Source organism: Mastomys coucha, unplaced genomic scaffold (genome assembly GCF_008632895.1).
Source record: "Mastomys coucha isolate ucsf_1 unplaced genomic scaffold, UCSF_Mcou_1 pScaffold12, whole genome shotgun sequence".
Lineage (NCBI taxonomy): Eukaryota > Metazoa > Chordata > Mammalia > Rodentia > Muridae > Mastomys > Mastomys coucha.
The window spans coordinates 57,407,567-57,433,677 of NW_022196894.1; the positions used below are offsets into that span (position 1 = coordinate 57,407,567).

Genomic DNA, 26,111 nt, shown 5'->3' on the forward strand with positions numbered 1-26,111 from the left:
ATATATATATATGTATATTTGAAGGAACTGACCTTGAAGAACAAAAGCTATTACTATGACTAGTCTTTGGCTATTACTATCATTTAGAGGATAGTATTTAGTAATTGTTAATAACTGTTAATAGCATCATTATAATTTTGAAATAGAATTAATCTATTCTTTATTTTATTGTCTTCATTATTAAACTATAGCCTGACTAAAGTAAAATAGATATAGCTAGAGTAAACTATTCTGCTTGCTTTAAAAAATTTGAAACAGGCCATTAAATGAGAGAGGCTAATCCCCCTACCCCCTACCCATTCTCTATGAGTGTATTATAAAGTTAGTTAATTAAATGGAAGACACAAGGGAGAACTTAGTAATAAACTTGACATCATAATAGTTCATATCCTACTTGAGAAACTAAAGCTATAAAAATTTACACATGAGCTAGGAGAATATGAAGAGGCAGAGACAGATGCTATCAACTGGGATGCATATCATCATATTATTAAATTATGGCAAACGTGCACCCATCCTACCAGGACGTTGTTCACTGAATTCTCTTCTGGGCATAAACAACATGCTTTAAAATGCCATTTTGAGCTAGTACACTAAAAAATGAGCCTTTAAATGATTTTTTTCTTTTTGCTGTAAATTGACTAGAAACCATTTCATGTACTCAAACTCCAGGTTTAGACAAACATCTTCTGGATTCTTCTCAGAATCTTTGTCTTTTCAGGGTCTAATCAAAGTCACTTTTGTACTCGGAACACAACGTACACTGTCTTCTGCTGCCATTGTTAGCCAGTTCTAGAGCGTTCATCTGTTACCTTCACTGCCTACTATACAATTATGAATGCAGCTAATTATGTTTCTAAAAAAGGCATGCTGCTGCTAGAATTAAAGGAAATAATTTGTATAAAATGTTTAGTGTAGAATTATGCACATGCCTGGTGTTACGCTAGCCATAATTCAAAACCTTCAGTATTTAGTGGCTTAAGAATATGTAACATTCTGTTATATGACCAAATATATTTTTGGTTGTGAGCCTAGCCTTTAATGGCTGAGCCATCTCTCCAGCCCTATATGACCAAATATAAACTCCAGTGTAGAAGGAGAAGGATTTTAAGAGAAAGATCAAATTAAACAATAAAAAGAATACTTAGGATGTAGGTATTTAAATATTGTGATAGTCATTAAAATTATTAAGAATATATTTTATCTATCACCAAGTACAGTGGCACAATGAAATCAGTGTAAAATTATTCAAAGAAGTGTCCCTGCTATATCCTATTGACCATTTTCCCCTAACCACTTGTCAGGCATTGGCAAAGTATGTGTGCCCCAAAACAATGTGTAGAGTACCTAAAACACATGCTCTGTGTGAGGCGCCAAATGATACAAGAGAAAATTGAAGAGCTATGGCTATTTGTGTACTTATGATTTACCATTTAGAGAGCTTGTCAGAACATGTAAATTTGAATTAAAAATATTGGACTGTAGCCCTTGCTGGCCTCGAGCTCATGATCCTTCTGCTCTGCTTCCTTCAGCAAATCCTACCAGCAAAGAGTGACTTCATGAAATTCTTAGGCAAATGGATGGAACTAGAAAATATCATCCTGAGTGAGTTAACTCAATCACAAAAGAACAAACATGGTATGCACTCACTGATAAGTGGGTATTAGCCCCAAAGTTCGGAGTGCTCAAGATATGATTCACAGACCACATGAAGCTCAAGAAGAAGGAAGACCTAACTGTGGATACTTTGGTCCTTTTTAGAAGGGGGAATAAAATACCCATGGGAGGATTTACAGAGACAAAGTGTGGAGCAGAGACTGAAGGAAAGTCCATCCAGAGACTACCCCACCTGGGGATCCATCCCACATATAGTCATCAAACCCAGACACTATTGTGGATGCCAATAAGTGCTTGATGACTGGAGTCTGATATAGTTGTCTCCTGAGAGGCTCTGTCAGAACCTGACATATACAGAGGTGGATGCTCGCAGCCAACCATTGGACTGATCATGGGGTCCCCAATGGAAGAGTTAGAGAAAGGACTGAAAGAGCTGAAGGGGTTTGTAGCCCCATAGGAGAAACAATAATATCAATTAATCAGGCGCTGCCTCCCCTCCCCACCCAGAGTTCCCAGGGACTAAAACACAAACCAAAGATTATACAAAGAGCGACTGACTCATGGTTCCAGCTGAATATGTAGTAGAGGATAGCCTCGTCAGACATCATTGGGAGGAGAGGCTCTTGGTCCTGTGAAGGCTCGATACCCCAGTGAAGTGGAATGCAAGGGTGTGGAGGGGGAAGACCCTCACAGAAGCAAGGGGAGAAGGCATGGGATGAGGATTTTTCAGAGGGGAAACCAGGAAAGGGGATAACATTTGAAATGTAAATAAAGAAAATATCTAAAAAGAAAAATAAAAAAAAATTGGACTTTTTGCATGTACCAAAGATGATATGAATGCCTCTGATTCTGAATAGAGGGGTCAGAAAGGCTCCTAGGGAAGGCAGAGTGAAGTAGGACTACTGGAAACCAGACATTACAGAATAGTATGAGAAATGCTGGTACCTCAGGCAAATCTTCTTGAGTGCCTAGACATGGATGACAATGTCTAGTACCCTAAAAAGACTAAAGAATAATGGATCTTTGCATTGAATGGTATATCTGGGTTTATAACTAATAGATTTTAATATGCATGTTATACATCAGTCTATCTCTGGTTTTGGTTTTCAGTATGCTTAGTGGTGGAAATAATGTGAGTTTATCATAAAGCCCATGTATCTATATTTAATCTTGTAAAGTACATATTGGTAGAACATGTTTCCTGGACACTGTTTATATTGATCTGAGGCAACAAGCCAAACATCCGTATTTTGAACTGAGTGCTAAAATCATTTGATTGTAGCTTTATCTTTTTCCAGTTTTCATTACTGTTGTTTTTTTGATGCCAGGATTGGTGAACAATCAGAGGGGAATGCCAGGGCCAGTAAGTGGGAGAGGGTGGAGTGGCAAGCAGGGGGAGGGAGGAGAAAACAGGGGTTTGTTCTTGTTGTTTTTTTTGTTTGTTTGTTTTGAGGGGAAGCTGGGAAAGGAGAAAGCATATGACATGTAAATAAAGAAAATATCTAATTAAAAAACAAAAAAATGCTGTGTAATTGCATGAGTGATAAATTCTGTATAATGGGACATATTTTTGACATGTTATAACTGTTTGAGAGCAAGGCATTTCAGGAGGTATTTATTGATTAGCATGAAAATAGGAACTCGAATGACTGTGTGGGTATTTATAGGAACATACCCTATTTGGAAGGGCTATTAGAAATTGGACCACCTGGCTTTATAATATCAGATCAACTGGAACAGTCCTAAATGAGCATTTTACTTTAGCAGCACATCTTTGAGTGGAACTTACTTTCATCTCCTGTTTCAAATTCAAACTTCTGACTGTAGCCACTGTATCCTGTCGCAGTCCTCACTCGGATATGAAATATGTACGTGGTAGCAGGCTTGAGGCCTGTGATGATGACACTTGGGGCCTTGGACCTCGTGGAGGAATAGGTGAGCTGCTCATGCTCCTGGGGACAGAAAACAGGAGAAAAGAAATGAGGCAGTGCGAACCTACTGTTTCCTAGAGACGGCCCCCAGGAAAACTGGTATGAACATGGGTTTCCACAGGTTAGCACGTCTGTATATATGATGTGTCTGATTTGGGAAATTATCAATCGAATGGTTAGTTTTATTTAACTATACTTGGACATTGGTGATTTAAACTGGACTTTGACTCTAACTGGGGTGTGAACATATTTCAACAGAATAGCACCTTTGTCTTCATCAAAATGGACATACTGGATTAGACACATTAGTATTAGTGCTGGGAATCATGATTTTATTACACAATATTTCTACCCAATGGTAGTGAATGCTAAATGGCCAGGGCTATATATATCTGTGGGTAGACCTGTGGGTAAGAGGAAAAAAAATAGTTTGAAATCTCTAGGTAGCAATTAATTGCTTCTATTTATAACTTTGATTTCTCAGAAGTTATCATTAATATGTGAACTTTAATAAATAAAATGATGAGATTTTTTTCACATGAGATGTTAGATTCAACTTTTAGACATGTGCAACATACATAGTGATTGAAATGGGCTTCAGGCATTGGGACCTCTCCTTGAGCTGGATCCCGCTTTGGGCCTGTCGCTGGACCTTCTTTTCCTCACACTCCTCTCCATTTCCAACCCTGTAATTCTTTCAGACAGGAACAATTATGGGTCAGAGTTGTTATTGTTGGATAGCAACCACATCCCTCACATCAAGGGGAGGTCTCAAGGCCTGACTCTATTACTGAGGCTATGGAGTGGTCACAAAAAGGGACCTATCATGACTGTCCTCCAAAAGACCCAACAAGAAGCTGAAAGAATCAGATGCAGATATTTGTACCCAACCAATGGACAGAAGCATCTGACTCCTGTAGTTGAACTAGGGAAGACTGAAAGAAGCTGAAGAGAAGGGCGATCCTGTAGGAGGACCAGCAGTCTCAATTAATCTGGATCCCAAGTTCTCTCAAACACTGGACCACCAAACAGGCAGCATATACCAGCTGATATGAGGCCCCCAACACATACAGTAGAGGACTGCCGGTTTTGTGTTCATTCAGAGATGATGTACCTAACCCTCAAGAGACTGGAGGCCCCAGGCAATTTACAGGTCATGTGGGGTGGGAGACATCCAATTGGAGACAGGTGGATGGGGAGGAGGTATGGGATGTGGAACAGTTGGAGGGTGGATGTGGGGGTGGGGTGGAATAAAATATGGAGTGTAAAAAATAAATTAATAAAAAAAAAGAAATGGGCTTCAAAATGTACTCTTAGAACAGCAATGACAACAAAACGTAGGAAAGACATGACATCTATGAAATCATGGACTGGCCTGGAGGAATGCCTGCTGCTGTTTCCTGGTTTTATGTTTAACTACATCACTGCACTACTTTGGGTTACTTTAGCTATCAAAGTGACCTGGTGAGTCCTGGTCCTTTATGTGGCTGCTCTTGCTCATTCCATCAGAACCGAATTGTTTATTTTACGTGTCTTCGTAAGGGACTGTTCATAAGACCACCGTGGTGGGGGATGAACTAAACTTTTATTGTTTGGGGTTATAAAGTTTTCCTCTTTAGAACTCATAGTTCAATTAGATATCCAAAAGAAATTGTAAAATACAAACTTCTCTACTCTAAAAGTCTTCACTCTGAAATGCTCCATAAGCTGAACTCTTCAGGACTTTATGTGGGCAGGTTCACATTATACTCATATGGTATGCCATAGTCAGGATGCTGGCCCACTGAAACTATTGCATAAAGTTACCTTCAGATATGCATAGAAGAAATGTAAATGAATTTGGGGCTTAGACAGGTATCACCTTAGACTAGGTCACCCCCTTGACCATACCTCCCCAATCTCTGGGGCCCCAAGTCTCTTGAGAGTTAGGTGCATCTTCTCTAACTAAAAAAGTCCAGACCCGGCAGTTATCTGCTGTATATGTGTTGGTGGCCTCAGAAAGACTCGCCATTAAACATTATGGCTCATTTATGTGAATACTCCAAAATTGAAAAAAAAACCTAAAAATGTTAGAAAAAGAAGTGTGAATCTATATTTTTACAAAGAACTTTTCTCACTGCAAAGATTGGCCTAGGTCAACAGGTTCTGAAGTGATTTCTTTTAAGTCTAAATGTAAAAATCCTGTCAAGGGGAGGAGTAAGCCTTTCAGGGTCTCTAGTTGAATGATTTATTTGATGCTTAATCCTGCCTGTATTGTCAGGATCTCATTTATGGTTGGCCTGGAAACTGCTGTTTTTTGAGAGACTTTGTAGACTAAGAAAAGATTATAAAAATTCACAGTTCTACATATGTGTCAAGTTCCCTGCACTTGAGGGTCCTGACTTAAGGTTTAAAATTGTGACAATGAATTCCCTTATTCTGCTTCGGAAAAAGAAGTTCTTTTCTCGTTTTTTTCTTTACTCTTTAATTTTTTTACAGCTCAGACTTTATCCCCATCCAGGTCTACCCTCTGACTGTTCCACATCCCACACCTCCCCTCTGTCTCCAAGAGGGTGTCCCTGTTCCCCACCCTCCACCCCTCCACCCCACCAGACCTCCTGACTCCCTGGGGCCCCAAGTCTCTCAAGGGTTAGATGCATCTTCTCTGAGTCTAAACATAGTAGTCCTCTGCTGTATATGTGTTGGAGGCCTCAAAAGACTTGCAATTAAACATTATGGCTTTATTTTTCATAACCTTACACACTATATGGTGTCTAAACTTTACTATACACACACACACATATCAGTATCTGTATATATATGCTTATATATGTAAGTGTGCATATATATTATATATATTTCAGTGGGAGTGTTCTTTCTACTTTTAATTACAAAAATGACTAAAGTTTAGCAGTATTAAAAGTAATAAACAAAATACAAAATTGGGAATATATGTATTGCAAATATATTTGCAATTTTAAGAGTAGAAAGTAAATAGAAATCTATGCATCTAGCATAAGTGTCAAGGAAACAAAACCATGTCTATAAACTATTGATAACTATAATCATCTGCTATGAATTGAAAGCAGGAATCAGCTTATGTCACGATATTTTTAATCAAAAGTACATAGCATAGAGAAATAGAAATATACTTGTCAACCTTATTGTTTGAAGTAGAAATTTTCAGTTTATTGACTTTTTCAATCTCCTGTGCAGGAAAAATTATTCTACATTTGGTGTAATTTCCTGTAATAGAGAAGTTATATTGTGTCTTCAATGCTGTCTTACCATATACAATGATGAGTATGGAAAGAATTTGAAAGCAGATAAAAATAACTCAGTCTTATTCTCTGAAACAGATGGTATAGAATGGAAAGTTTACTCTTAAATGCTGCCAAACAATTATACACTGTCTTTGTTGCTTCACCAAAACATAGCTAAACAGTAATTTCCTATGTAGTAAGTTACAGAGTCAAGGATACCTGCAGCAGGCAGCTTTTAGATTTTCGGTGTCTGATGTGCACACAATGGTAGTTATATCCCTAATACAAACATTGCCAGGCAGGAAGTGTGGCTAAAAGCACTTAACGCCTTCCAGCTACACAGTAGCTCTCCATTCTCACATCTTGTCATTTACTAGCTTATCACAGAAGAGAGCTCATGGAAGAGGAAGAGCTCTTGGTAAAACTCCTGAGAACTGAAGTCAGCGTTCATCTCCTACAAGCATAGTACATTACTAATATTTTAGAACATTGGCTAATTGTTCTTTTGCTGACCTGTTCCAAATGTAAGCAGCTGTCATGAAGTAGAGACCATACATTACATGAGCTCAATCCCTTGCTTGTCTCAGCAAGAGGAATTGGAAATATCTTTGAATGCATCATTTGCAGGTGCTTTTCTGGAGTGCATCATTGTGAATTAGAACTGCTAGATTATGACAAGAATGCTAACTTTGCTGAAAAATTTATTTGTTTATTTTTTCCTTAGGCTATATAACTTTATTTTTCTATTGATAAATTTACTTACTCACTTTATATCCTGATCACAGCTTGCCCCCCACCCCCAGTCTCCACAAACACAGCCTCAACCCTACCCTTCTCCCCTGAGAAGGGGGAGGCCTTTCCCAGGTGCCAACCTACCCTGACACCTCAAGTCACTATAAGACTAGGCATATTCTTTCCCCAGACCTTTATTTCACTGTTCCTAAAATTATATTTTTTCATCTTTTCTCTGTAGTAAAATTTCCTGATCATTCTTTTTCAAGTTATGGTCATTTGTTCCTCTTTCCTCTCTTTTATTGTGAACAGTTTTATTTTTTCCTCATAAGATGTATCCTGATCATAGCTTCACCTCCCTCTATTCCACTCAGTTCCTCCCCAACATCTCTCTCACTGGGATCTATGCCCTTTCTGGCTTTCATTAGAAAGCATCATGCTTCTAAGAGGTAATAATAAAACATAATATAATAAAACAAAATAAAAGAAGATAAAGCAAATACTAACACATTGGAATTGGATAAAACATACAAATAGAAGGAAAAGAGTCGGGAGAAGGCCTAAGAAATGAATACAGATGCAGAGACCCACTTCTCCCACACTTGGGAATCTCATAAAAACACTAAAGTGGAAGCCACATCACACATGCAAATGACCTCTCAGGTAAAAAAATGCAAGTCCTGTCATGACACTGTGAGATAAGGAACCCACACAAATTCCTTTGAGTTCATTTTCCGTTTGCCTCTACTGTTGGGCATGCAGCCTACCACTTAGAGTAAGCTTTTCTCCTCAGTGAGACTTCCTTGGAGGAAGCCAAGTGTTCATTCGCAAATAGTTATTAATTGGAGATTGCTTCTGGGTTAGGGATTGGGGCATGTGTGCATATCTCCTTTTGGCCCTGGAACCCCATCAGGTGCAGGCCTGCACAGGTCTCGTGTATACTGCCTCACTCTCTGTGGATACACATATACATTTATCATGTGTCTTAGAGGACCTTCCTATTTTTTTGTGTGTCCTTCATCACCACCAGTCCCCCCCACAACACCCCCCCCCCACTCTTATCTTCTATCTACTTTCCTTCCTCTGGGTTTCCTGATCCCTGCGAGGAGGGTTTGATTGAGGCATCCCATTTAGGGCTTACTGTTGAAAGGCTCTCATTCCCTGCATAGTGTCAGGCCGTGGTTCTCTGTATTTGTTCTCATCTGCTACAGGAGGAAGCTTCTCTTATGATGGATGAGTGTAGCAGAATGCTGTTAGACATCATTTTATTGCTAATTTTTCCCTAGGTCCTTGGTTATCTAGTTTCAGGTTTGTGGTCACCCAAGCAGTGTTGGGTATGGGTTTCAGTTCATGGAGTGAGCCGTAAGTCAAGTCAGAGATTGGCTGGTTACTACCACAAGCTTTGTGACTCCCTCTCAGAAAATTCTTTTTTTTTTTCTAAAAAAATATGGAATGCTTCACGAACTTGCATGTCATCCTTGTGCAGGAGCCATGCTAATCTTCTCTGTATCGTTCCAATTTTAGTATATGTGCTGCCGAAGCAAGCACCAGAAAATTCCTAATTTTACTTTTTTTTGTGATTTCCAGAGGTTTAAAGTAACATGTAGATATTTTTCCTCTCAATTTTGCATCTTGCCTACATCATTTAATATCTGCTTTTACTGCAAGCCATTATCCTCCCTCTACCTACTTTGTATTAATTGTGTTGTCTTGTAACTAGTGTTTCAAGCTTAGCTATTACTACATGCTTCAAATATATATGTACTCTCTCTCCACTTCTTTCTGTAATTTTATAATAAGTACCACATTAGCTATACTCAATAAGTAATTTTACTAATTTCCCAAGAAAACTTTTAAGATATGTTTTGTTGCAGATCCAAGGTTATTACTTGTAAACTGTTCTAGGTATAGAATTTATTCAGTCTATACCTAAGGATTGATCTCAGTCTGGCAGTGACATTTCTCATTGAACTCTGGTCAGTGTACAGGATGTTCATTGCCTAGGGCACTGGCAGTCATACAGTAATTCATGTTGGTTGTGAAGGAAGCAGTTTTACAGCATCTCCTTAGATGAGCCCAGAAAATAGCACCAATTTTGGGGAAAATACAATCACAATGAACGTTAAGATTGTGTTAAGAGTAACAGTTCATAGAATAAAATAATGGTGTCTCCTATTAGTGAAGAATAAAAATTCAGAATAGTGTGAATGTGTTGTTATTCAGTATACACATTAGGACTTGGTTAAACAGTACATTTATTTATACTTCTCTAAAGGTTTCAGCATTTATTTATAAGACCTTCCCATAGGAGGAGTTTAGAGTCTAAATTGCCTTTTCACAGGTGCTAATAGCAAAGGTTTTATTGAGAATGTAATCTTACTGTTACCTTGGACCCTCTATCTTCATAAAATACCTAATGTAGCTTTATATCTGAAGGTGGGAACTTTTTATGATAACTGAAAGAACACTTATTAGAACTGATATAGCATATGATTTAGACTGAAACTGAATGACAACAGAGGGATTTCAGTGTTCATTTGTTCTCTCTGCATTTCCCTATGGTCAGACTTAACACATCCTGGCTCAGTGGAAGTCAGGGTGCAGAGATCTCGGTTATTAGACTGTTCAAGCTTTGGATTTGATGTTGACTTTGCTTCTGTAACATTCCTTGGCAAGACTTCCATTTACTCCTATGTGAGCACATTGATGCTGTAATGCACAATGATTTCTCACTCATTCTTTGTGGGGTTCTGGTTTACTCTAATCCAAGAGACCAACACTGGCAGAATTGTGATGGCTGGTTTGCTTTCTCTTAATGTCTTTGGATCTAGTCAGACTTCTAAGAGATATCACCCATTTAATTTCAAATTTTAATATAAATTTTAATTATAAATTAGCTAGATTTACTAGATGTTAATAATAATTCTTTTTTCTACAGTTACAGATAATAAAATTAATGTACTATAAATGTTTAGTGAATGCTCCTTTTAAAGACTGTTAGTACTTGTTAAGAATACAGCGTTACCCTTTTAAATAAAAGTTTATAAATTATAAATTAGTTAGATTCACTAGTTAATAACAATGCTTTTTTTTTCTACAGACGTACAGGAATGAAGGTGTCAGTATTCATAGGAACATGATTTATATAGTGCTTTGCAACTGGCAAGATGTTTTTTACACCCACTCTTTAGTCTTCATCATAATTTTCTGAAACAAGAAAATCGATAATATTTGAGAGATAATTTAAGATTTTTCCCATCTATCCTTTGATACTGCAGTCTTCTTCTCGTTAACATACCTTCTCAGGAGCCATAGAGTAATAACTAAAGATAGTTAGACATAGCATCCTGGTTGGCTTCTCAGTCTCTTCTTGGATTTAATTAGAATGTCAAAACTCTGGAAGAACTATAGGCTCCAAGTGTACTCCATCTCTAAGACTGTTACACTGTTCCTAATGAGTGGAGTGAAACCACTATCAGAAGGTGTAGCATCTCTGTGAAATATGAATCGTCACAAAGGGGTGTGTGTATTTCTATTCTTGTGTCAGTTTGCTTTGATTAGACCTAAGCATTAGTCTATGCATCCTTTAAAGTTCTCTGGAGAGAACGAATTTATTCTACCCCAAATAATCAATAGAGTATATAGAAAATGGCCTTCTCAATCATAACCTAGTTATTTGCTAGAATAAATCCAATAGTTTGTGGAGAATATGGCATTTCTGTTGGCATTTCTGCTAACATTGAACTACAGGAAACCATCATTTCATTCTTGCTAGTCAGGACTGCCTACAGAGAAATTTGTAGTGATTCAACTAGGAAAACTTTAGAATTAATTAAGAGAATTAACTTAGATGATCTAAAATACAACCTTTGGTTCACATGTGTAGTAGGAAATAAAAATTATTCCACTTATCAGATACAGAATCTCTAACTATTTAACAAAATATGACAAAACCCAACAAGATTCCTATTCTTAAATATTTAAAATTTCACTGTAGCAGCCAAGAAATCTTTATTTTTCTTTTATCCCACAAAATGAACATATTGAGTGAAATGTATATATAATAATGATCAAAACAAAAACATAATTTTGGCTTCACATTTATTGGAACAACAGTAAATTGTGTTGCTAATGCGACTGTATCTGACTTAGTCACTTTCTAGGACCTCAGCATTTGTTCCTTTCTGCTTATACTCAGTTATTCTCATAAAAAGAGTTATTTTCCCTTAACTTGACTTATGCTTTTCATTTTAATGTACTATACATGTTTAGTGAATTCTCATTTTATTCCTACAATAAAACTAACCTGTTAGTATTATACTTTTAAGTAAAAATTTTGTATTTAATGATACTTTAACTAAAATTTTAATCCATATTTATAAGTGACCTTCTTAACTCTTTTTCTATTACTGGCCTCTGCTTATGACATGTGGGTTTTATTATTAATATTATATTGTAAAACTTTCTTTCATTGGAATGTTCTAGAATGATATGAGAATCATATTCTTTAGTAATGTAACTGAAATTAGAAATCCTGGTGGTAGATATTTGAGCAGTTCCATGTGTACTAAATATACCCAAGAAGGGGACATAGATGGCTCACTGTCTTAGAGATAAAAGCAAACTACACAGCTATTAAAAACAATGACTTCATGAAATTCTTAGGCAAATGGATGGAACTAGAAAATATCATCCTGAATGAGGTAACACAGTCACAAAAGAACACACATAGTATGTACTCACTGATAAGTGGATATTAGCTTCAAAGCTCAGAATACCCAAGATACAATTCACAGACCACATGAAGCTCAAGAAGGAAGACCAAAGTGTGGGTGCTTCAGTCCTTCTTAGAAGGGGGAACGAAATACTCAAGGGAGGATTTACAGAGTCAAAGTATAGAGCAGAGACTGAAGGAAAGGCTGTCCAGAGAGTGCCCCACCTGGGGATTTATCCCATATACAGTTACCAACCCAGACACTATTGTGGATGCTGAGAAGTGCTTGCTGACAGGAACCTGATATAGCTGTCTCCTGAGAGGCTCTGTCAGAGCCTGACAAATACAGAAGTGGATGCTTGAAGCCAAGCACTGGACTGAGCATGGCGTCCCCAATGGAAGAGTTAGAGAAGTGACTGAAGGAGCTGAAGGGGTTTGCAACCCCATAGGAGGAGCAACAATATCAACCAACCCGATCCCCCCGAGGTCCCAGGGACTAAACTACCAACCAAGGAGTACACATGGAGGGACTCATGGCTCCAGTTGCATTTGTAGCAGAGGATGGCCTTGTTGGACATCAGTGGGAGGAGAGGCCCCTGGTTCTGTGACAGCTCTATACCCCAGTATAGAGGAATGCTAGGGCAGGGAGAAGGTTTCTGGAGGGGAAATCAGGAAAGGGGATAACATTTGAAATGTAAATCAAGAATATATCATCCCCTCCCCCCAAACAAAAACAACCAAGGAACACGCTCTTTCCTTTCCTGGAACTTAAAAACAACAACAATAATAATAAAAAGCAGGCTAAAAGGAGTATAAGAGTTTTCTGAGTGATTGACTCTATAATCAAGAGCCACAGAGAAAAATACTGCTACTCTCTGGTTTCATCCCTTCCTTAGCTTCAGAGATCCAACTCAGCCTGCATTCTGCATGTTGACTGTTGTATCAATTCACAGTTGCTTTTGTAACTATCAAATAACAGCAGCAGCAGCGACAACCACCTGCTTACTTTTCGCTCATTGTTTAAACTGTGCAAGTTCCTAACTTGAAGAGAAAATGGGAAAAGGGGTCAGCTAATTGTAAGTAGGCAGTTGGTAGAGTGCTTTTTAATGTTTTTTTCTTTTTATCTTTTCTTTCTTTCTTTCTTTCTTTGCTATGACAAAATTTGTAAATATGTACAAGTAAGAAAACTGTAGAATAGTTATTTTAAATGCACAAGCACTTCCCAGCTATACTAGAGAAGTGTCATTTAGTGTTCTGTAGCTATAATTTACTACAATCTACTCTTGATTTCCGCCCCCCCATTGTTCCAAAATGGGAGAGTACAAATCACTAAGAAACATATCCATGTCCTTTTTTCATATATTTCTTCCAATATGTATCATGATTCGTGTAAGATGAAATCACATGCATTTCTAGTCCTCTAGTTGTTCAACAATAGGAACTGACTTGTTGATCTAAAATCAGATATTAAAAATTAATTGATCATATATATAATTAAGTAAAATGAGTGGTAAATTTCTCTATGAGGGTTATTGTTAAGTTATCATAGTATGACTTTACAAAAATACTAGTACTAGGAGTGTACCAATAAAGCCAGTCCATCCATGAAGTTGGCTGTGTTTGCCTATCTCCAGGGCCCAAGCCTGCTGCAGTGATAAAAGTAAAATATAAAAGTATATGTTATTATAGAACCCAGAAGATATCTAATATAGCTTTCTTATTTTAAGAGCACTTGTCCATAGTGAGTCAAAATCAAGTCATTATAACAGCATTTACATTTATACTACTTCAAACGGGGTGCCTTGGCCCATAGTGGAGCCAGATGTCATGACTCTTTACACAACTATGAATGAAGAAATGATTTTATTGCTGTATAATCTACCTTTAAATGCTTAAATTATTACTAAATTATTCTTATAGCCATCTAAAAATTAGGTTATCATCAACTAATGATAACTCAAGTGAGACATGATAAAATAATGTTATTTACTCCTATTTCCTCACAGCTGAGAGCAGGAGAGGCAGTCCTCCTTAGGGCGGAGAACACCAATTGGTTTTTCTGTGCCAAATGGGCAGCCTTGAAAACATACATACAAGGAACATTACATGAATTCAACAGGTTATATTTAGGAATATTCATGTATATACAAATATATATAATAATAAAATAATGATAGATGACAAAAGAAGCTATGACTTCTAAGGAAAATGGGGGGGCGTGTGTAGTAGGGTATGTGGTGAGGAAGGGAAAGGAGAAATATTATAATTAAGATACAGCATCAGAAAAAAACAGTGGTAAAGCATCAATGGTATGGTGTCAAGTACCCAATTAGTTTTCTTAGGAATATTGTGAAAAATAGCAAGGATTTTCCTTAAAAATTAGTTTTTATGCCAACATGTTGGTGCACAACATGTACTTGGAAGCAGGGTCAGGTAAATATCTATGAGTTCAAGAATAGCCTGGGGTGTACAGCATGTTCCAGGCCAGCCAGTGCTATGAGGGACCCTATTCCAAATGAATGAATGAATGAATGAATGAATGAATACATAAATAAAAAACAAAACAAATAAATAACTCAACTATGTTTTGAAACATCATGGTACATGTTCTTAATATTTATCCTTTATTACTATTATTTTCAGTTATTTAGTTTTATTTATTCATTGGTCATTTTATTTATTTACTTTTCAAATGTTATCTCTTTTCCCAGGTTCCCATCCACAAACCCCTATCCCATCCTCTCTCCTGTATGCTTCTATGAGAGTGCTCCCCCAACAAACCATCCAGTCCTGCCTCACTGCTGTAGCATTTCCCTATGCTGGGGCATTGAGTCTCCACAGATCCAAGGGCTTCTCCTCCCATTGATGCCAGATAAGGCCATCTTCTGCTACATATGCACCTGGAACCATGGGTCCCTCTATGTGAACTTAATATTTACTCAACTTAAACTTTTCCACTGATTTTGGTGTTACCTAACTTTCATAGGGATGGGATATTGATTTGTCTTCTGTCCTGTATTCATATATTTATGAAGACATCTAAATAAAATGTAATGTTTAAATCTGCACATATACTTTTTCACAAAAATATTTCTTCACTGAAAAATACTTTACTACAATATTAACAATATATTATGGACAAAACATAAATTTAAACTTAACTCTTTACATATTTATTTTTAGATTATTATACAATTACAATATTTCTCCCATTCTTTCCTGTCCTTGCTCCAAAGCCATCTATATTGTCCTTCCTGCTCTCCTTCAAATTCATGGCTTCTTTTTTTTAACTAGTGACTATTATATGCATATGTATATACCTGTGTATACACATATATTCCTAAATACAACCTATCAGTTTGCATAATGTTACTTGTATGTATGTATGTATGCTTTCAGGGCTGAATCTTTGGGACTTGGCACCCGGTTAGTATGCTCTTCCCTAGGAAGACTAGCCCAGGCCTCTCCTACCTTTCTTGAGTTATATATAGTAGTTCTTTGTGTTGAGTTGAAGATTGGAGGCATTTCTGCATTCCTTGTGGAGGGCTGAAGCCATTCATTCTTAAAAATTTGAGTTATTTACTAGCATTTCATAATGGAAATATAGGTGATAAGAATAAGTGTGCAGATAAGGTGATAAGATATGCAAAGCAGGAATAGAAACATCACAGAATAAAATATTTAAATAATTCAAATATATTAGACTATTGAAGATAAATGATTTCATGTGAACGAAATTTCAAAAGAAAATTAATTGCTGTAAGAATATTTGAGGATTGCATTAAATATGTTAAAAGTTTAGGAAATCATACAGACAGTAGTAGTTGAGGTCAGATTGTAAAATAGCTACATAAAAGCCAGAGAAAAGGAATTTTTTATAAAAATTAGCATAAGTTAGCAATACATGTCAAATAGAGAAAAATACACTAAGCATCTTTAGAAACATTAACATGCATATTTCCATTTTCTCAAGGATAAGTGTCACAGCAAATGTCAAAGGGAACATTTCTAAAGTCAAATTAATCTAACAATGTGGCAAAATGGAGTGGTCTTTTCTTTAATTCTACCAAACCATGGGATGTACATTTTTTTTAAAGTGCAAAACTAGAGGAAATAGTATATCTAAAAATAGAACAGTTCTGTTTGTGATACTAGTGCTGACAGGATAGAAATAAATAGTAGTGGAAAAACAATGCAATTCTGAGAGTTAAATGAACAGTAGCACTGAACTGGTTGTAAGAATGTCTAGGTTGCTATTTCTAGAGGAGTTAAAGTAGGTAAGACAGGCAAACGCGCACCAGATACTAGACAGTAGTAGTGGAATATGGGAAATACTTCATAGAAGAGTATCCGCTGAATGACAGTACGATTTGTTTATTCGGGCCATCACATCTTCCTAAGTCAAATATGTTGTCATGTGACATACTTCTTAACATTAAAAAAGAAGCAGAAACTCATATAGAGATACAAGCATGAGAAATCTTTCGCATTGTTTACTTTTGCATGTGTTTATGGAGTGTGGACATACAGGTGGACTTGTGTATGTGTGTGTGTGTGTGCGTGTGTGTGTGTGTGTGTGTGTGTGTGTGTGTGAGAGAGAGAGAGAGAGAGAGAGAGAGAGAGAGAGAGAGAGAGAGAGAGAGAGAGAGAGAGAGAGAGAACATGCCTGATTGAAGGCAATACAGTACCACAGCTGAGACTGAGACCAGCCTGAAGGGTTGTATTCTCACCTTCTACAGTGTGCGTTCAAGAGACTGAACTGAGGCTTGTCATCCCCATACTTGATGTCAGATGCCTTTACTCCTTGAACCATCTTGTCACACCCTCATCCTACACAATTTTCCAGCATCCAGGCTGAAGTCCTATCCCAAATTACTAACTCACCATTTCAAGAAACATAAATTATAACTTAAGGCCACATGTTTTGGATTTATAGGTTTGGGTTTACTGTATAGTAGTAGAGAACTAGGATATATATGTATCAATGTTTCATATTTTACAATTCTAATGTGGCATGGCTCAGTGATCATACAGATTTTTGATCAATACATTTATTCATGATATTTTGTTAGACTAGAAAAGTTTAATCAGCTGGACTGGTTGTGGTGCAAGCCTTTATTTGATTCCTGTATTTGTGAGGCCGAGACAGGTGGATGTCTAAGTTCTAGGCTAGACTGGTCTACAAAGCAAGTTTTAGGAAAGCCAGGACTACACACACCAATCCTGTCTTGAACACCTCCCCGCTCAAAAAAGTACTTAATGATTTTAAGAACAGGAATTATTTGTAAGACTTGATGATGTTTTGGTCTGAAATGACAAACCATTAGTCAAAACAAATCAATTAAAAGCATAAATAGAGCACAAGTTTTCATTTTAACACTTTCATACTGCTTTCTGTGCTGAACACAGGCACATTCCCAATAGAAAATCCTCACTCCTACCCTATAAAGTAGGTTATATAGAAGACAAGACTGAGGTGTGGAGTGCTCACAGTAACTGTCAAGCTCACTTGGAAGTTTCTAGTGGTTCAATTGATATTTTAATTGTCACCTCAACTTCAAATTTTTTACTATCATTTATTATCCTTTGTAGTTTCTTACATCACAAAATCTAAAAAAGTCAGATGTCACTAAGAAACTTTATATACAAAATGCACTTGATTTCCTATTGCACTTTTCTTTATTATTATATTATATATTATTATACAATATTATTATTACATAAATGTAAAGAAAAACATTTGAATATGTTTCCTATATAGAAGTTGTTTACACCCCGAATCTTGATATGTGGACCTCTGATCTTGAAAGTACTTGGCTCTATAAAGTTTAAGTAGTTTATATTCCACTACTATTCCATATAATTTGTAGCTATCATTAAAGACTTCTACCTGAAGATACCGCACACCACTTTGTTTTGTGTTTAACCATAAAAACCAAGAGACTCATGTGTAGGAATAAAATTTCTAACCGTTATATCTTCTATACAGTTGCTTTTAGTTTGTCTATGCTCATCCTTGAAGACAAACTGGATGGAACAGGACAAAATCAAATTCTTTGTTATTCTGTTTCATTATTTTCTTCATTGTAGTGTAGGAAGACACTCATGTCAAATATGATGAGATGATGTGCTTACTAGTGTCTTAAATTTAGATTACTAACTTGGTGACCATTTTCAACAGAACCTACTATGTTTGCCCACAGATGTAGTGGCCTTTATAACTAAAGTAGTGTAATAGAATTTCAAAAAACAAGCTCCCTTTCTGTGATTTAAGCAAGCATGCCTTTTATGATTGAGTAAATGTGTATTCTGATAAGGAATGAGTATAAATCCTTGATTTCAAGCATCTTACATCAAATGTTGACACATATGAAGTGATTCTAAATGGTATCATGTTCAAATGCAAGACAAATTATCATTGCCATTATTAATAGAATCACATACCAGTAAAAGAAACGTTTGTTGTATAGGATAAGACAAATTTTAATAATGGACTATATTTCGAGTAAGTGGATGAGACTGCATTTATCTCTTAGTACATTGTTCTCTGAGAACCACAGAAGTCTGAATCTTGTTACTCCCTGTCCAAAATTTAGGAGAGGTTGGCCAATGTCCAGGTATCTGATCCCTTGTATGATTATTTTAGGACATATTTTTATATCTCTATGTAGATATAAGTTCAATGCTAAGAGATTGCTTGAGGTGGTAGTGGTAGAATATTTTTAAAAGGTAATTTAAGATTTCAGGTCAATAACCTTTACCTGTGGGCATGAACACTTGATGATTATAAATGCCGCTTTCATGAATTCAATGGGATAACCCTTGGATACTCTATATTTCAGGAGCCCAGGACTGCATGCCTGACAGCTGCCTTTATCTGCCACACTGAACTGGAGTAGGGAAAATGGCCTCTATTAATAAAGAATGGGAAGCTATGAATGGTTATTTTAAATTCATTATTTTATTTTAGACAGAAGTTTTCTTTGGCATTGAAACCTCAAACTGGCCTCAAACTCATAAATCTCCCTGTCTTAACTCCAGAGTTCTGATACTACAAGCATTTGCTAACATTTTGGCTTCATGGTGATCTTTAAAAATATGAAATTATTGAATATACTAAAGTAAAAACTATCATCCTATGTAGTTCACTAACTAGAAAATGACTCAGGTGTGTGCAGCAGGAATTGTCATAGTTCTGAATATTTAGGCATAGGTAAGTTAGAGAGGACAGAAATATTTAATTCATTTACCTGCTGTATTCATCCACAAAATTATAAGAATTCAGGGACATGTGTTTGCTTTGACTGCTATAATTAAATGTCCTTGTGTGAAAAGAATCAAGTGCAGGTTCTGGGAACTCTTGCCTTTGCCAACAGAAACTTAGCCAAACCAAATTTAGACAGCATCCAACCTTAGAAAAATGCCGAATGCTTCTTTCGCTAAAATTTTATATTTCTGATGATACACCTTTGACTTACTATGAGTTAAGTAGAAAAGATTAATTGCACCTCTTATTTTTTTTTTCCTCAAGGAAACATTGGAATTTCGGATAGGATTTAAGTCAACACTTTCTTAACAAAGTAAATCTGTAGGAAAACTGATTTTTGACATAGGTAAATTATTAGGACAACAAAAGTTAACGAATAAAAATCTAAATGAACACAAATAATGTAAGGGAACTACCAACTTGGTTAACACTATTGATTAAAAAATAACTTTTAAGGTATTAGAATCCTTACAATAACCAAGTGATCTTCTAATTTTGCACTGTATTCATATAAATGGATAGCTGTCTTATTTTCGTTTTTCTTCCCCATAAAATTTCAGAGCATTGTGCACTCTACAAGGTCACTGCAAATACATGATATTAAAATGCAGCCAAATTCTTTAGCAACATAAATGTTTTTATGAGCAGCAGGTGTATTCTTTGCAAGGCTGTAAAGCTATTAAGAGCTCAGTAAGGAGTACATAATAATAGGCTGTTAACTCACAATCCCATGCAGGAGTACTAAGGAAGGACACCTTTGAAACCATTAAGACAACTAGATTTTGGAAAATATTAGATATAGGTGCCTTATGAATACAGGTTCATTTAAACCTTGTCTTTAAAGTAATGAATTTTGTTTTCTTAATATGAATATGCTCATTCATAAAAAGAATCATTTAATGCTTCTAGATAAAATTCAAACTAGGAGTATCTTCTAGTTATAAGAACTTGAAAAGAAATTATTACTTTTATTTAATTATTTATTGAAAATTCTACAATTTAGTGCTGATTAGAAAGCCATGTTAACTACCGCTTATATTTTCTAACTATGAATTCAGTAAGTCTACTTTTACCAAGAAGTGAAAAAAAGTTCAGGATATTTTATATTATATGATATACTAGTTGTTCACTTTGATAAAAATGTCTATGTCTATTTTCTTTTTTTTTTATTGGATTTTTTTATTTACATTTCCAATGTTATCCCCTTTCCCAGTTTCCCCTCCTCTTGGAAACACTCTATCCCATCCTCCTTCCCCTTGCTTCTATGAGGGTATTGCTCCACCCACCCACCCACTCCCACCTCCTGATCTTCGATTCACCTATACAGGGGCATCTATCAAGCCTTCATAGAACCAAGGACCTCTCCTTCCATTGGTGCATGACAAGGCCATCCTCTGCTACATATGAAGCTGGAGCCATGTGTTCTCCTTTGTTGATGGTTTAGTCCTTGGGAGTTCTTGGGGGGGGGGACTTGTTGGTTGATATTGTTGTACTTCCCATGGTCTTGCAAACCCCTTCAACTTCTTCAGTCCCTTCTCTAAGTCCTCTACTAGGGACTCCAAGCTCAGTCCAATTGTTGGTTGCTAGCATCCGCCTCTGTGTTTGTAAGACTCTGGCAGAGCCTCTCAGGAGACAGCCATATCAGGCTCCTTTCAGCATGAACTTCTTGGCATCCACAATAGTATCTGGGTTTTGTAACTGTATATGGGATGAATCCCCAGGGGGGTCAGTCTCTGGATGTCCTTTCCTTTAGTCTCTGCTCTATACTTTATTTCCATATTTGCTCCTGTAAGTATTTTGTTCTCTAAGAATTATCTAAGCACCTGCACTTTCCTTTTCCTTCTTATTGAGCTTCATGTGGTTTGTGAATTGTATCATGGTTATTTGGAGCTTTTGGGCTAATATCCACTTATCAGCATACCATTTGTTTTCTTTTGCAATTGTGTTACCTCACTCAGGATGATATTTTCTAGTTATGTCCATTTGCCTATGAGTTTCATGAATGCATCATTTTTTAATAGCTGAGTAGTACTCCATTGTGTAAAATGTACCACATTTTCTGTATCCATTCCTCTGTTGAAGGGCAGAGTTTCTGTTTCCATGATCTGTCTATTGATGAGAGTCGGGTGTTAATTAAAGTCTCCCATTATTATTCTGTGGGGTATGATGTGTGCATTGAGCTTTAGTAAAGTTTCTTTTATGAATGTGGGTGTCCTTGCATTTGGAGCATAGATGTCAGAATTAAGAGTTCATCTTGGTAGATTTTTCCTTTGACTAGTATGAAGTGTCATTCCTTATCCTTTTTGATAACTTTTGGTTGAAAATCAATTTTATTTGATATTAGAATCGCTACTCCAGCTTGTTTCTTGGGACCATTTGTTTGGAGAATTGTATTCCAACCTTTTACTCTGAGGTAGTGTCTGTCTTTGTCACTGAGTTGCATTTCCTGTATGCAGCAAAATGCTGGGTCCTGTTTACGTGTCCAGTCTGTTATTCTATGTCTTTTTATTGGGCAATTGAGTCCATTTATGTTAAGAGATATTAAGGAAAAGTGATTGTTACACCCTGTTATTTTTGTTGCTAAAGGTGTTATTATGTTTGTGTGCCTATCTTCTATTGGATTTGTTGAAAGATTACTTACTTGCTTTTTCTAAGGTATAGTTTCCCTCCTTGTGTTGGTGTTTTCCATGTATTATCCTTTGTAGGGCTGGATTTGTGGAAAGATATTTTGTAAATTTAGTTTGTCAAGGAATATCTTGGTTTCTCTATCTATGGTAATTGAGAGTTTTGCTGGATATAGTACTCTGGGCTGGCATTTATGTTCTCTTAGGATCTATATGACATCTTCTGGCTTTCATAGTCTCTGGTGAGAAGTCTTGTGTAATTCTGATAGGTCTGCCTTTATATGTTACTTGACCTTTTCCCTTACTGCTTTTAATATTCTTTTATTTATATTTTTAATATATTTTTTAATTTAATATATTTGGTGTTTTGATTATTATGTGATGGGAGGAATTTCTTTTCTTATCTAATCTATTAGGTGTTCTCTAGGCTTCTTGTATGTTCATAGGCATCTCTTTCTTTAGGTTAGGGAAGTTTTCTTCTATAATTTTGTTAAAGATATTTACTGGCTCTCTAAGTTTGGAATCTTCGTTCTCTTCTATCCCTATTATCCTTAAGTTTGGTCTTCTCATTGTGTCCTGGATTTCCTAGATGTTTTGGGTTAGGATCTTTTTGCATTTTGCATTTTCTTTGACTGTTCTGTCAATGTTTTCTAAGCTATCTTCTCTCTGTGAGATTCTCTCTTCTATCTCTTGTATTCTGTTGGTGATGCTTGCATCTATAACTCCTGATCTCTTTCCTAAGTTCTCTAACTCTAGGGTTGTCTACCTTTGTGATTTCTTTATTGTTTCTATTTCCATTTTTAGATCTTGGATGGTTTTGTTCATTTCCTTCACCTGTTTGATCGTGTTTTCCTGTAATTCTTTAAGGGATTTTTGTTTCCTCTTTAAGATCTTCTACCTGTTTACCTGTGTTCTGTATTTCTTTAAGGGAGTTTTTTATGTCCTTCTTAAAGTCCACCATCGACTATTTTCTTTAAATCACCTCTAGACATGTTTTTAAAAATGAAAGAATGGTTTAAAAGTTTAGTGGAATAATTTTCTTCCATAGATGGTATATTCAATAAGTTTAAAAATGTGTGTGTGTGTGTGTGTGTGTGTGTGTGTGTGTGTGTGTGTGTGTGTGTGTAGTGTGTGTAAGCCAGAGGATGGCAGTTCATGTTTTACTTAGCCAGGGTTGTGGTTTCAATAGGTGTGGCCCCATAGACTCATGTGTTTGAGTGCTAGGTTTATTGGGTATAGCACTAATTGGTCCTTTGTTGAAGTAGGTGTGACCTTGTTTCAGGAAATGTGTCACTGTAGAGGTGGGCTTTGAGGTCATATATGCTCAAGCTTCACCTGGTATGGCACATAGTCTTCTCCTGCTGCCCACAGATCTAAATATAGAACTCTCAGCTACTGCTCCAGCATCATGTCCGTCTCTATGTCACCATTATTCCTATCTTGATCATAATGGACCAAAACTCTGAACTGTAAGCCTTACACAATTAAATGTTTTCCTTTATATGAGTTATTGTGGTCATATTGTCTCTTCACAGTAATAGAAACCCTAACTTTCTCCAAACAGCCTCTTTCCACCTTAAATTTTGAGAATAGGATCTGTCCCTGAATCTACAGTTTATTGATTGGCTAGGCAGTCCAACAATCAAGGTCTAACAATATTTCTGTCCCTACCTTCTGAATACTGGAATTATAGATGATCATCAAGACAATTGGCTGGCTGTTTTTCCATGTGGGTTTTGGGATCGACCTCAGTTCTCATGATTTTACAGCAAATGCTGTACCCATGGAGCCACCTCTCCAGCTTTCATTCACTTATTTAAATTTCTTTTGAATTAAGGAGTGAGGATGTATAAAGTGTTTCTTGTTATGCCTTATTTGTGTGAGAGAGAATATTTTGTATATATACTGAGATAAATCTAAGGCTATGGTTAATATAAGCATCCCTGCAGAGTTTTTAGAAAGGATTAGACTCCTTTTAATAAAACACCTATGTAGCAGTAGTAGAATATGTTATGGTCCTTCAGGTGGTTAGGCATATAGTCAGAGTTTTTTAGGCCATTGAGACCTGCCATTAAAATGGGCTGTATGTACACACAGGCCTCAGTCCCTCTTTGTCTCTCTGTCTCTGTCTCTCTGTCTGTCTCTGACTCTGTCTCTCTTTCTCTTTCTGTCTCTCTGTCTCTCTCTCTCTCTCTGTGTGTGTGTGTGTGTGTGTTTCTTTGTGTTTCATTCTCCCTCCTTCCTTCCTTAGTATTAATTTGAGCAATTTTCTCTGACATATGTCTCTCACCGAAAATCCAAAGCTTGGAGGCTGTTTATATTTGGATTGTATCTTCTTCAACTGTAATCTAAGTAGCTTCTTTTCTTTGTAATTTAAGATATCTCAAGTGTTGTAATATAGTAATGCCAATCCAATCAATATAACCACTTTATCACTGTAGGTAAGAATATTGCATTTAGCATTTTAGTTTTATATGTGTGTGTGTAATATTTTAAAATTAATAAAATCAGAACTCAATATTTTTTATGTTTTTCTTCAATAGGTCAATTGCTTTAAATCTGTGCTCATTAAGTGAAAGAAATGTATTTGAATACCAAAGTTATTTAGTAAAATATATACAGAGTTATTGACTGTAGTGTGAAAGATTATTTCTTCCTAATATTCATTATGAAAGTAAAATAAAAAAGTCAGAGGAAAATAAGAGACCTGGATAACCATAAATGATATGTTTCTTTTAATAAAAGGAGCCATATATATTTATGTTTTTTAAATTTCTTTTTTTCACCAGCAATAAACTAATGTTAAAATAGCATATATTGAGTTTTCACTAGAGCATTTTTTGCAAAGTATCTGTAACAAACTGCTTAAAATTATTTTATAGTCATGTATGTTGGGAGTTTGGGGGGCATGGGATAAAAAAGCCCCATAGTAGAGAATTTAGAGATTTTGTGGCGGGAGATACCTGAGCAAGCCAAGGGAGTACAGATGGTGAATAGACAAGCTGCTTACAGACTCCAGGTTATTTTTTTTCCATTTATTTATTTATTCATTTTACATCTGGATCCCTGACTACCACTCCTGGTCCTCTGTCACACAATTCCTCTCCCATCCCCCTCCTGTTCTCCTCTGAGAGAGTGCTTCCCCCTGGGCAACTCCTACAGTGCACCTAGCCCTTTAGTACACTTCTGATACCTATAAAGGGAGAGATAATGATACTGGGCTGGGAGAAAAGGCCTCTTATAAAAGGTTCCAGAAAGGTTCACATCATAGGGAAGTCCTGTATTTCCATAGAAAGGTCTAGTTCTGGCCCTTGAGGGCTCAGAGAGAATCGACCACTGAGGTGAACAATAATTGTGAATCCTAATACTGCAGCACCTGGGGCCTCCCTTTCCAGAAAGTTAGTTCTTAAATAGGGAGCATCTCATATCTGTCACCTAAGTCACAGAGGCTTGGAAAGCACAAGATCAAGTGAAGTTAACAGGCAACTTGTTGCAGGCTTTTTTCCTAAGCCTTCAGGGTTTATATGATTTTTCAGAATTTAATATAGAAAGCTACATATTACATTGTTTTGACTAAGATTGGATTGCATAACTCTGTGGTGAGTGGCAGTATCTACTATCATGATTCACTCTGCAGTACACTTTGGGGGACACTAGTTTAAGATATGTTAACTATAACTTGTGAAAACTGAGTGATGAACATTGACACCGTTCTGGTTATTGATGCCATCACCTCCGTTATTTCTACATCCTATATGTGCCTTCCCTTTCATAGAGATTTTACTACACTGAATTTCATATTTATATTGTCCTTGCCTAAGTAAACACGGGTTACAACATCTGTATGGACTCACAAATAATACATCATTTATTTTGTATGTATTTAAGCTTCTGAGAGGAATGTTCTCTTATTTGCAGCCTTCTGGACCTTGGTTTTATTTCTAAGGCTTATCATTTTTTGGATCCCAAATGTTTTTTTTTTTT

The 26,111-nt window shown here is 36.4% G+C and overlaps 1 protein-coding gene and 1 non-coding gene across 6 annotated transcripts in view; both read right to left on the reverse strand.

Annotated features, from left to right (window-relative positions):
* Window positions 1-26,111, reverse strand: part of Epha6 (EPH receptor A6) — a 922,972-nt gene that overhangs the window by 321,596 nt on the left and 575,265 nt on the right. For all 5 annotated transcript variants that reach the window (XM_031364192.1, XM_031364193.1, XM_031364195.1 and 2 more), the window contains one exon: window positions 3,407-3,569. In XM_031364192.1, the coding sequence (XP_031220052.1) occupies window positions 3,407-3,569 (163 nt within the window). The remainder of the gene's footprint in view (window positions 1-3,406; window positions 3,570-26,111) is intronic.
* On the reverse strand, window positions 8,964-9,070 carry LOC116086781. Its single transcript, XR_004117122.1, has one exon. It is a non-coding gene; the product is annotated as a U6 spliceosomal RNA (small nuclear RNA).